Source organism: Salarias fasciatus, chromosome 7 (assembly GCF_902148845.1).
Source record: "Salarias fasciatus chromosome 7, fSalaFa1.1, whole genome shotgun sequence".
Classification (NCBI taxonomy): domain Eukaryota; kingdom Metazoa; phylum Chordata; class Actinopteri; order Blenniiformes; family Blenniidae; genus Salarias; species Salarias fasciatus.
The window spans coordinates 18,225,798-18,238,467 of NC_043751.1; the positions used below are offsets into that span (position 1 = coordinate 18,225,798).

At 42.9% G+C, this 12,670-nt stretch overlaps 1 protein-coding gene across 3 annotated transcripts; it reads right to left on the reverse strand.

Moving 5' to 3' along the window:
- Positions 1–1,350: 1,350 nt before the first annotated feature.
- nr2f2 (nuclear receptor subfamily 2, group F, member 2) lies at positions 1,351–11,085 on the reverse strand. Of its 3 annotated transcripts, none has more exons than XM_030095418.1 (3): positions 10,604–11,085; positions 5,552–6,079; positions 1,351–3,537 (listed from the first exon to the last, which is right to left on the reverse strand). In XM_030095418.1, the coding sequence occupies exons 1-3, from the start codon at positions 10,641–10,643 to the stop codon at positions 3,263–3,265; spliced, it is 843 nt and encodes a 280-aa protein (XP_029951278.1). In that variant the 5' UTR covers positions 10,644–11,085; the 3' UTR covers positions 1,351–3,262. The 3 variants fall into 3 exon arrangements, with proteins under 3 accessions (XP_029951278.1, XP_029951275.1, XP_029951276.1); XM_030095415.1 differs by lacking the exon at positions 10,604–11,085 and adding an exon at positions 7,145–8,655 and having other exon boundaries at positions 5,552–6,097; XM_030095416.1 differs by lacking the exon at positions 10,604–11,085 and adding an exon at positions 7,145–8,575.
- Between the last annotated feature and the right edge of the window lie 1,585 nt (positions 11,086–12,670).

The window sequence follows — 12,670 nt, forward strand, 5'->3', positions numbered from 1 at the left end:
GATCAACAAGTTCCAGTGCTGGTGATGCAGCTCAGCGATGGAGAATTTTTTTTTTTTTAATCATTGCTGTTATAAACAATAATTTGAAGCATTTCCCTTTCAATATGACTTTTCTGATTTTTAATGCGAGCATTCAGGATATGCCCCATATAAATTCCGACCATTAATATTTATGTGAGCGTGCAAGAGGTGAAACTTTATTCCGCAAATAAAGCGGTGGGGAAGCTGAGTGAGGTATTTCCGCACTGTGGTGTCAGTGCTGTGTGTGTGAGTGTGTGAGTGTGTGTGTGTGTGAGGGGGGGTCTGTTGTCATGAAATGTTATTATTTGTTGAGGCACCGGCGCCTTATTACAAGTGCTCTCCTACTGCTGGAGTTTAACAGACAGCACCCTTCAATGCGTTATTTTCCAAACAGCCCAGTAAATTACACGTCGGTACTTTTATAGGAAATATCATCACCTTGTCGCAGAAACAGGATGAAGGCGGCGGAGCCGGCCTGTTGCCTGATTGATTAATTATTTTGTAATTCATTAATCACTTTCATAGGGCAAAAGGGCAACATCCTGCTACAGCAAATTGACTCCAGTTCTCCCCTCCCACCACCACCACCACCACCACCATCCCAATCCCACCCCACCTCCTCCTCCTGCGACCACACACACCTCACGCACGCACGAGGACAAGTTCACACACACACACACACACACACACACATACACAGCGTTTGGGAGGCGTTTAAAAGAAAACATGAAAAAGTGGTGTTTTCAAATTCATAAATTATAATTTAATACCAAGAACAAATTTACAGCAGAATGCTTGTTTACAATAAGCTAACACAAACAAACAAGAATTGTGTTCAACTATAAACTTTCACACACACTCACATATATCACTTGCAATTAATAATAATAATAATAATAATAATAATGATAAAAAAAAGTATCTATACGTTATCAATACCCTGCAGTCATATATTTTTATATATTTATATAAAAACGTGGGTCAGTTTAAACTGTTCATAATTACAATCATGTATCATTCTCTGGTCCATATGCGGCTCCGAGCAGCCGCAGATCAGTGTTCAATCAGTGATCCCTTTTAATTCAACCACGACATGCTGTTTCTGTGTGTGTTGAAGAAAAGCCTCAAAAACAAGGACAAAAAAAAAAAAAAAATTTGCTCTAGCTTCCAAATACACACGCACGCACGCACGCAGACACACGTTCTCGCACGCACACGCGCGCGCACGCACACACACGCGCACCACGGCACCTGTCGAAGACCAAAAGAAAAAAAAAGGAGCAATAATAACGCTAAAGTTAAAATATCGGCTCCTTTTTTTTTTCTTCCCCAAACCTGCTCACCCTGTTTAAGTCTGTAGCCTAATAATGAACGTCGTTTCTTTTTTCTTTTTTTTTTTCTGTTGCTTTAAATACAAGGGCTAGTGTACTGAATGCACAGATTATATCTATACAGTCCAAAAAAAAAATAAAAAATAAAAATAAACCAATAAACAAAAACAAAAAAAAAGAGAGAAAAAACATTTACATTTATATATCAAAGGTAAAATAGGTTAGCGACCTGTGGCCATGCATTCACAGTCTAAATATACATGAAAAAGAAAACATTTGTAGTAATATGTATATACATTAAAAACATAACTTTCAGTGCTACTAGCTAAGTCTGCCACTCAATTTTGAAGACGTTGTATTACCGAGAAAAAAATGGCAACCACAGATTTTTCTTAATCACATATACTTTGTATAAAGGAAAAAACTTGTTGAAATGAATTGACCTATATTTACAAGAATACTGCCTCTAATCAGTGTTTTTCAAATGAAATAACACGACTGAAGTTTCAAATCTAATTTATGCCCCCCTCCCCTCCCCAAAAAATAAAAAAAAAAAAGTAAAGAAAGAAGAAAAAAGAAAATTGTTGTAGGCCTACTTTAACAACGCTTTGATAAGAAATCACATCATGCTTGTCAGGCACTTAATGCTTGAAGTGAATAAAGGGTGACATTTCAGGGACGCTTTAATAATACTGCTATTAAACACTACTCTGGCTAGGCTTCCAACTTTTATGACCCTTGACCTCTCCAACTTCTTTTCTTAAACGAGCCAGTTGTGTTTTAAAAAAAAACCTGCTCACGAACGCACATTTGCGCATTTTGGAGCAACCTGTCCGAAATACATCGATCACAACTTGTAAAATTCTCCTTTTAACTGTGTCCAATCGGGGAACTTGTGCCAAATATTCAGAGTTGGAGGAAAATTATGCACCATGTAATTCAACAGATATAAAAAAAAAACCCTTATGTAAAGGAGTTTTAAAGTGATAAATTCAATTTTGAAGTAAGGGTGTGAAGCTTTAATCCAAAAAAACAGTAGTGGAAAACAAAAGTGGATCGTGTAACTTCAGAGTAATAAAGAGTAAAAGGTTTCCGCTGGGTCATAAAGTTGAACATGAACTCCAAAGAAAAAAAAACTCCCTTTTCCCAGATGGTATTGGTCATCCTAACAATATAAGTGCGCTTGCAGCATTAAGCCTAGATCATTAAGCCTATAACTCCTATTGCTGTGGTTTTAATTCTTTTTAGAACTTTTTTTATTTTTATTTTTATTTATTTATTTTTTTTGTATTTTAACATTATTTCACCTTCCAAAATAAATCATTGTCTTAGAAAATAACACCACCTGTACTACAGAAATCACATAGGCCGGTTTGGAACCAGAAAGGAGGAACAAAGAAAGTACAAAACACAGCTATACATGGACACAGGACAAGTCATTTGAGAAAAAGAAAAAAAAAATTCACGTTTTCGCATTTTCCCTTTCTCCAGCTTTCTTTTTTACCCAAATTTTCATTTTTAAATGCACTTAATACTTAAAACTTCCTCATAAGGATCAACAAAATCCCCTTTTCCTTTTTTTTCTCATTTTCTTCTTTCATTATAAAAATGGATAAGAGCAGGTTGTTCTGCATGAACACTGGGAGCTTGTTTCTGCCATTTTGAAAGTTCATAGGATGTCTCAATTTTTTTTCTTTTCTCTCCTTTTTTTTTTTTTTTTTTTTTTGGAGTAGGGGGGGAATTCACAGTCATTTACGTCAATGTCTTTCTTCATGAAAGCCAGCCCCGTGTAACAGCCGGTTGGTTTTTTTATTCCTTCCACAAAAGCAGCTATAATCATTGTAGTCTCGCGCAGCCCCCCCACCTTCTCCCTCCAACCCCACCTTTTGTTTGTTCGTCTCCTTCTTGGTTTACTGAATTGACATGTAAGGCCAGTTAAAACTGCTCCCCGACAGCAACATATCCCTGATGAGAGTTTCAATTGGGGTTTTACCTACCAATCGGACGAAAAATAATTGTTCTATGACCGAGGAAGAGACTGTGCGGAGGGAAGGCAAGCGGAGTAACAACTTCCCAAACCGTGTGGGCTGGTTGGGATACTGGCTCCGGACATATTCCTCCAGGGCGCACTGGGACTTCTCCTGCAAACTTTCCACATGGGCCACATCTGAGAGGCCACAAGCATCTGGGAGGGGGGGGAAAGCAAATAAACATTAATAAAGTGTAACCTGAAGTGTTTCTCTCACTAGGAGCTTTGTCCCACTGTGGTGATACACTACAGCGAGAATTAATAGCCTGTCAAGCTTTTAGAAATCAATTACACCAAGGAAAAATTATTATTCAGTTCAGAAAAATGTGTCTTCGTCTCGAGGATTGTCATCGTGAGCAGTATGTTTTCAATACATGGGAATAATTAAATCAGGAATATTAACAATTATAGTAACACTGCGTAAAAGTAGCACACCGTGATCGCAACAGGTATTTATCCAAACACATCTTTTCAAAGCGAGGATAAATAAATATATAGACACACATTTAATTCAATAAAGCTTGACAGCGTTTGCTTTTCTCGCCCTCGACACTGCGCTCCTCTTTTCACCGCCATTAAAAGAAAAAAAAAGTCTTTGGATGAAGCCGTTTGAAAGACAAGTAAATAATTAAGCATATTCATAGCTAAAGACCGTGTTTCACATGGGCCTATCTCTCTCAGTCAGGGAGGAGGAGGGGGGGGGGGGGGGGGGGGGAAGGGAGGGAGGAGGGAAAGACAGGGAGACCTACTGACCTTTAGTGAGCAGAGATTTAGCTCGGAAAAAAGGGCCCATAGCCTACGGAGCTGCCGTCATACTATACCATCACAGGCGCATAATCACTATCTGTGCTGCTGCGCGTGGGCGGCAGCTGATAATGTGCCAAAAACGCTTGTAACGCGCATTGGTTAAGTTTGTAAAGTTTATGCATGACAACAACCAAAACCACCAAAGTAGCGAAAGGCGTGTCGCTCAGGCTGCGGCTCATGTTCGAGCCTCCGGGACTCAGGTATGGAGCAGACAAATTAAGCCATCGTGGCTCTATAAAAGGCTTGATAATAAAATCCAATGACCTGATATGTGATTTTTTTTCCCTCCCCTCTGTGGGAGCTAACAAGCCACCAGCAGAACAATAGATGGCTTGCAGGTATGATATCATATCAAAGACATGCATTCACTCATCGGTGAAACCCTGTAAATCTCTTCCACACACATTTTTTTTTAAATTCCCATCTTCTTTTTTTTTTAACGGTGTGGCTAATGTAACAGAATATCTCGGAAGTTCGGGTCATGACCCAGTTCTGGAGCAAGTCCAGAGACGCCTTGAATCCTACAAGGCGGAGAGAATATTCCTGCAAATAAGAATTAAAGCCGCCCCTCCTGTCACTGCTCTGTATCACACAATACTGCTCCATTCCAGCGTATTTGCAATTACAGGGTGTGCATGGGTTCTACATGCTTTTTGTCGCACATGTCTGTCCCTCAAATGACAAGAGAGCGTTGAAACCTGCGCTTTGCTTTTACTGTGTGCAAATGGGACATTAGGCTTGTCTTTCTTTTTTCCCCCTGTTCCCCTCCCCCTCGGAGCCTGACATCATTTATATCTGTCATTTCCTACAAACAAGACGTGGGCTATACACACATTGATAAATGGCTGAAAGAAATGCCATGTGTAGAAATTCATCTGCAGGCTATTTGAGTCTGCAAAAAAAAAAAAGAAAAAAGAAAATATCCCAACAACTAGATTTTAATACGCTTTAAGGCAATTATAGCGGGGGAGGTTAGATTTAGCTTATTTTTTTATATATATATTTCAGTCAGTCTGCACTAGGTTGTGCTTTGTTGTTAATTTAATTTAATAATAAAAAAGATCGTGCCACACTTCCCAGTCCTGTCCTGTGCTGGTGTCTGATAGAAAACTTGAATAATCAAGCAGTTTTGTAATTTAGTTGCCTCAGGCCTGGAGGAAAAAAAAGCCCTTGACCGTGAAGGCAGCATATAGGTGAACATTTAAGTAAAACGTTCATCTCACACATGGAAGAGCCTCCAGCCATTGCAGATATATTTAGGTCAGCGTTGATTCAGCTGATGTCAGGGTGCAGATTAGTGACATTCACACACACACACACACACACACACACTGAACTTGAGTGTGCCAGTCTATTGTCTTACCTGTGGTGAAGAGCACAATTGCCTTTAAGCAGCTATATTCAGCAGAGTCAACGTGCAAAGCTTTGAGCTTCTCCACTTGTTCTTGGAAGATCCTAATGTGGTCCATGAAGGCCACCACTCTGTCCGCAGACATGGGGGAGGCATGAAGGCCAGCCGCCGCCAGGAGAGGAGCCACATGCAGGGGCATGGAGCACTGCGCCGCGTTGAGCACAAATAACTCACTCCACGTCAACCTCAGCAGAGCCACCTGGTCGGTGATCTGAAGGTCTGGAAAGAAGGGAATATTCCTGGCCCACTCCACGGCACTGAAGAGCATCCTGGCTGCTAGTTCACAAATGTTCTCGATGCCCATTATGTTGTTGGGCTGCATGCACTGACTGCCATACCGGGACGTCGGGTAGGGCTCCGCTCTCAGCAGAAGAGAGATATATCCGGATAAGTAGGAATGGCAGTGGAGTGGGTCTCCATTTGTCAAGGCGAACTGACCGTGGTGTGGCTGTGTGGGTGGCACCCGTCCCCTTTGCACGGCTGCAGTAAAAAGAGAAACTACAGATATTGAAGCCTGAATTCTACAAATCAACAACAATCATCACTGTGAGATTTACACCGTAATATTAGACATATTTTAAAAAGTGCATACATGCTAAATGCAAGGCGTTAGAACAAATAAAACACACCATGTTTTCTGTGTACAACCAAACACACACCACACACACACACACACACACACACATTGAAGTTATTTTTTTAAATAAAGAGACGCTTCCTTCGTGATATTGAGGCAGATCATGTGTTGGAGCAGCAGAGATGCGCTTTAAACACAAACCCCGCACATGTTTAGCTTTAAAACGATGTTATACAGCAACAGCAACACGAGCTGGCTGTGAAGGAACACAAAGAGGGCAAGGGAGACCTTGCATGTTTAACCCTTAACCTACTTAGCAATTCATCTCGTTTTACCATAATGCACATAGGCCCGCTTTCCACAAATATTACAATAAAGAAGGGAGGGTTTTTGCGTGCACGCTTCCAGCGAACGTCCATCTTCAGATACAGTCATCGAGACGAGCGGCGTGGATAAAGCCACAACACGCTCCCTCTTAATTCGCCTCTCGCCATAACAGCGCAGGAGGCTGTGTTGTATCATGTATTCGATACAGATGTATCTCTATCCCGCTATAGTCTTATCTAAATATAAATTCGATAGCTGGCCCCCCCTTCCCTCCCCGGTCTGGCTCGGCTCTTGTTTGTGGGAGCTGGATACTGTATAACGCACAGCCCCGCCGCGCCGTGCCGTGCCGTCCCCCCCGCCTCGCCTCGCCTCGCCTCGGCCACACGGCGCACAGCGGCTCCATGGCGCTCTCCAGCCGCTGCGCCGCGCTGCGCTCCGCCCGGGAGGGGAGAGGACAGGCGGACAGGCGGCGGACGGAGGAGCAGGCTCATGGAGGAGGAGGAGGAGGAGGGGGGGGGAGAGAAGCGGCGTGCTATTGTACGGCTTCATGTCTGCAAAAATAAAATAAAAAAAACGCACCAGCACACACATACGCGCACACACACTCACGCACGGATAAGAGAACAGAAACATCGCAATACCTTCCCGTCTCATGCCGACTTTAAGGCATTTTTTGAGGCGGCAGTACTGACACTGATTGCGGTGGTGTTGGTCGATTGGACAATTCCTGTTGGCACGGCATGTGTATGTGAGGTTCCGTCGTACGCTCCGTTTGAAGAAGCTTTTGCACCCCTCGCAAGTAAACTGGCCGTAGTGTTTGCCACTCGATTTATCCCCGCAGACCACGCACTCGATGTGCTGCGGCTGCTTCTCCGACTGCTGCGTCGTCTGGTTCGTCGGCGTGGACTGTGTGTTGTTGTTCGGGGGTCCTTGGACCGGAGTCTGAGGGGTCGGAGGGGCGACATGAGAGGTTGTCAGATTCAACTGGCCTGGTTGAGGGGTGGGAAGGGATAGTCCTCCTTGGGTCTGCGAGGAAAGGGTGCCTTGGGTGTCAGCCACATCGTCCTGGGAGCCTCTCCACACTACCATTGCCATATCTATCAGTCAACGTAAAGAAACTTTTTGTCTGCCGTTTTGGTGTCGCGGTGGAGAATGTCTCAAGGAAACGCGGCAAACTGACAATAAACAGCCGGACACACAGAATGTCAAATCTAGCCTACGATGAATCCACTCCGGGTCTCCCGAAAAAAAAAACTGTCGATTTATTGCTTGTTGGAGGCGATAACGAAGCACGCTTTCAAAACTGATGCGATGGCGAGCTGAGTCGCTGCCTTGCGCTTAAAGGCCAAGTCCAGGGGCGCTTACAGTCAGCCATCCAGTACACCCATCAATGGGAAAGGTGGGCTAAATATTAAAAAAAAAGAAGAAGAAGAAGAAGAAGAACACCCAGCCGAGGCAGCATGGACTGTGGAGTCAGTGATGGAGCAGGTTGGTCGCACCGTGCCCGCAGCAGCGCGAAACAATCGGTGAGCAGCGACTATCAAGTTCCAGCACAAGTCTTGGAGAAAATCACCAACTGGGTAAAAAAAATCGCGTCTTCTTCCTTTTTCTCCTTGTGAGGCAGCGCCAGCAAGCGCGCAGCTGAAGCCAATGTTTTGAGAGCTTGGGATATGAAGACAACTCTTCCCCCACCGAAGAAAAAAAAAAAAAAAAAAAGCGAATGTACTAAAAACAAAACAAAAAACCTAAAAAAAAAAAAAACAAAGATCACAACCTACAAACCTCCTCCGTGCACTGAAAAATAATAGGAAAAAGAAGTGGAGAATCAAAGTGATCAAATATGTTAAAAAGGCGGAGGTTAGGAAGTGATTTGCGATTGGTAGGAGCCGGGCTGGCAGAGTGCTTTCTCTCTGATCAGCTCACTGAGCTCTCTATATAGTGAACTTTGACACGACTGCTGCAACTTAGCACACGTTACCATGGAGATGTGCTGCCATATAAGGAAGGAGAGTGTGTTTGACTGGTCAGAGCTCAGGGACCTCCCCCTCAACCCCATTGGCTAGTCGGCACTTGTGCTACTTGGTACCTTGCCAGAGCCAGCATGGAGGTCGAGAGGGCCGCTTGGTCCTAAAAAGAGACGCTTTTCGGGTAGACGAGGATTCATTTCTCACTCACTGAAATCGCTCACAATATCAAAGCTATATTCACACACACACACACGCACACACTCACACACACAGCCCGGTAAAGCTTTAGCAATATCACGAAGGCAGGAGGAGAAAAAAAAACTTAATTATTTGCTACATATCTGCAGAAATTGAAATACTCAAGGAGATTTCATCCGGATAGATAGATAGATAGATGCACCTTGTTGGTGTTCATTACAATGTTGATCTTTAAGCTATAGAATATAGAAAGCACACACACACACACACACACACACACACACACACACACACACACACACACACACAGTTGACATTTTAAATTAAATTTCCAAAGTTAATTATCAATAAAACAACACATGCATGCTTCCATTTGTCATTAAAGCCCTGCACAGCCAAGGGTCAGCCGCCATCATCACATCAAGACAATAAAACAAAGCTTTTCTTTGCTATTTTTTTCTTCTTCTTTTATACGTTTGTGTAAATTCCAATCATTTCCCCGGCTGATATACCTATTAGTGCTACCAATCACACCAGGAGCGATTCATCACAATCCACATCCCTCATAAAAATGTTATGGTAGGCTACTGAAATCATCTGTGCGCCCGCTGAAGCCTGAAAAATCCCACAGGCTGCAAATATCCCTCATCCACCTGGGTCACCAGGGGCCAAATGTGGGTCCCACAAGTCAGAGCTTTTGTCTGTATGTGGTCAAGATGTGAAATGGCCACCGCTGCAAAGAAGAACTACAATTAAAACGGTTACTTGAGGTCAAAAGGCCATGCCCTTCACATTAAAGGCTGAAACCGAAGTATACCCACTTTTGGATAAAACAGGCATAACTGTACTTTGCAGTAGCTGTCAGTTGGTGCAAGAAAGACTAAAAGACCAGCAGATGATGATGAGGATGAGAAACAAAGTGAAAGAAGCAGTGCATGTAGCATCTGGCCGATGGCTGAACAGGAAGGATGCTTGCATTCTTAATAATCTCCATTCTTGCATTTAAGCAGCTGTAAACGACTACTTCACTTCCACGGCGGGTCAAAGGCTATCAAAGTTGAACTGCAGGTAAAAACTTCACACAGATGAACCTCTAATCCTGGTCAGAGAGGTTTCCTATGGAGAGGGGAGCAGCAGCAGCACGCATTGTCCCAGGATGTATTACAGTATATGGCTGCCCCCTAGCGTATGATTTTTTTTTGCTTCAAATAAGATTCAATTTAGAGGAGCCATTCGACGCGGAAACTGCTTCAGTCTCGTCTCTCGCATCGACCAAACTAACAAGCCCCATTTTAAACTGATGGCCGTGTGTTTAAATTCGGTTTTACATGACTTGGACCGCAAAGCTTTGAGAGTTGCCAAAGTTGGATTTACTTTTTTCGCCACTTCAGGCAGTCCCGGCGGTGGTATTTAGACCAATTATGTATTTATTCTCAAAACAAATGAGCCGATCATATTTTGTCTGCATTACTATTTTGTCGGTTTTATTTACAGATCTCGCGAATGTGGAAAAAAAAAAGTCTGTAAATAAAACGCTCCGCCAGGTATCGTCTGATCGGAGAATCCAGTTTTGCTCCAAATGTAAGTATCCCTTTCCGTTCATTATTACCGCCATCGCCAGATCGGCACAGCAGCAATGCATTATCCCATTCATTTAAAAAAAATAAATAATGCATTTATCGGTCGTGCAGGCGTATATGGAGAAATAAAAGACGCGTACTGCTGCAGACAGAGCACAGGGACGCACACAGACGGGTTTTCCACAGAGCGCATTGACCGCGGAGCACTTTGTCAGTCATTTTCTCTCATTACTCAAGTGTTAATGCACAATGATGCACACAACAAGCGCAAATAGTTCAGCAAACGTCCATTCACCAAAGCTATTTGATAGAGATAGAGAGGCAGGAGGTTGTATACTTATAGTAACAAACCTACCAAATGCATATGCTGCTGATTCGTCCGTAGCGGGATGCATCTTCTCTCTCTCTCTTTCTCTCTCTGTCTTATTCAGAATATATTTAGTCTTCTCTGTTTCGACACAGTGCTCAGGTTGAACCTGGCAAACGCTTCCTCTCCAACAGACGGGATCAAACACAAAAAAAAAGCACGCTGTTTATTGGAAAATTTGCAAATGTCTGATCATGCAAAAACTTTGGAGAGCCAAAACAAACCACTGATTCACGTCATGTGTTGTTGAGCGAGGAATTGGAAGCATAAGTTGACGTGTCGTCCGAGCAGAATATCATTTGACTGCCTCTGGAGATGATAAGGAGCCTAGAAGCTTTACGGCGAGCAGAGATCCTGTGCGCCTTTTTCTCTCCTACAGTATTGTGGCCAAAACGCGCTCGTACGCCGCTGCTTTGTGTGGGCTACAGAGGAGAGAGGGAGGGGGGGAAGTCAGAACAGACACCTGTCTTCAAGTGAGGCGAGAAGCATTATGGGGCTGCGTGTGCGTATCAGCAAGTAGACGCAGGTAGGAGGTAAAAATGCATTATGTACTGCAATAAAAGCACAAATATTCTCATTTAAATGCATTATGCAATAAATAATCAGTTGACGGACTCACTGCAGATTATTATTATTATTATTATTATTATTATTATTATTATTATTATTATTATTAGATGATCAAGACATGAGTAATTTAACAATTTTTTTTCTTTTCTCAGATGCTTTCAACAATTATAGATTGTGCACAAACTCAGAGGGGATTTTAGGAAAAAAAAAGATGATAGCTCAATTAACCTCGCATCAATCTATACCAGAAAGACATTTTCCAACATTTTTCCAGGCATAAACGTTTCCACACCAACGCCATTGATTTGCTATTAGAAACCTCCCACCCACCCAATAAAACTGTGGAGCTGCGGGTTTTTTTCTTCCTTTCTTTCTTTCTTTTTTTTTCTTTTTAATTCCCCGGGTTTAAAAGTTTCATAGCGGTTTTCTCCTCAAGCAGAGGATAAAAAGCACTCGGATGCTCCGCAAGCCTGCACGCACACGCGCAACAATAGCGCTGCCCAACGGGATCAGTATCGATCAAGGAGAGGCAGAGGATGTCGCCTGCACTAAATATTTACTGATCACACACAAATAGCTGGATCTCTAACGATTTCCCATGCTCCGGCTGGGGGAAAGGACTAAATCACTTTATTATTGTTAGTAAAACAAAGCGCGCGCACGCCCGAGCACAGGAGTGGAGATGTGCTGATTGGGATGATTGCAGTTAAAATAATCGATAGAGAGATAGATAATAGGTAAGATTTATGGGCGAGGGGGGGAAAAAAAGCTTTCAGTCAACTTAAACTGGCGCTGCGATTTGTAATTATTGTGCAAAAAGTCAACAGATTAAAGGCAAAACTACACAGCTGGAAATATCCATTCATAAAAAAAAAGCGTGTTTCCAATTCTCTGGCAGACATGGACAATATAAGAAGGAGAAGAAGAAAAAAAAAAGATTGCCCCACTGATGGCTCGCTCTCACTCTTGTGTTAAAAGTCAAAAGTAGGCAAAAAAGTTGCCTTTAATCTTATCTCAGCCTTCAGCAGGTCCTTCATGCAGATAGAGGGATACTGACCCGGAGGTCCCCGGGTTCCCGGCCTGATTAACCCTTCAGGACCCGCGCAGGAGCAAAGGTTAACCAGGCTAATCAACTTCAAGAGTCTAAATGAATTAGATGACCGAGGAATCGGGACCAGAAACTAAACTGTCCCACTCTGAAAACACCCCGAGGAGGAAGCTCGGTCACTTACGACAATCGACACGATTTAAATCATCTGAGACATTAAATAAACGGAAGAATTCATGGCAGATCACAGAGAGATCATTTCTGTGTGCACAGGCAACAGGTAGAAAATTAAACACGTTTTTCCAAAAGGCCTTTTAATGTTTTTTTTTTCCCCCTGCTTGATAAAGAGCACTTGATTGATGGTGGTGGTGCCCCACATGTCATGGCATTTTAATCTGTTGCATTGTGCAATATTTGTCAATACCCTTTGACTTTTC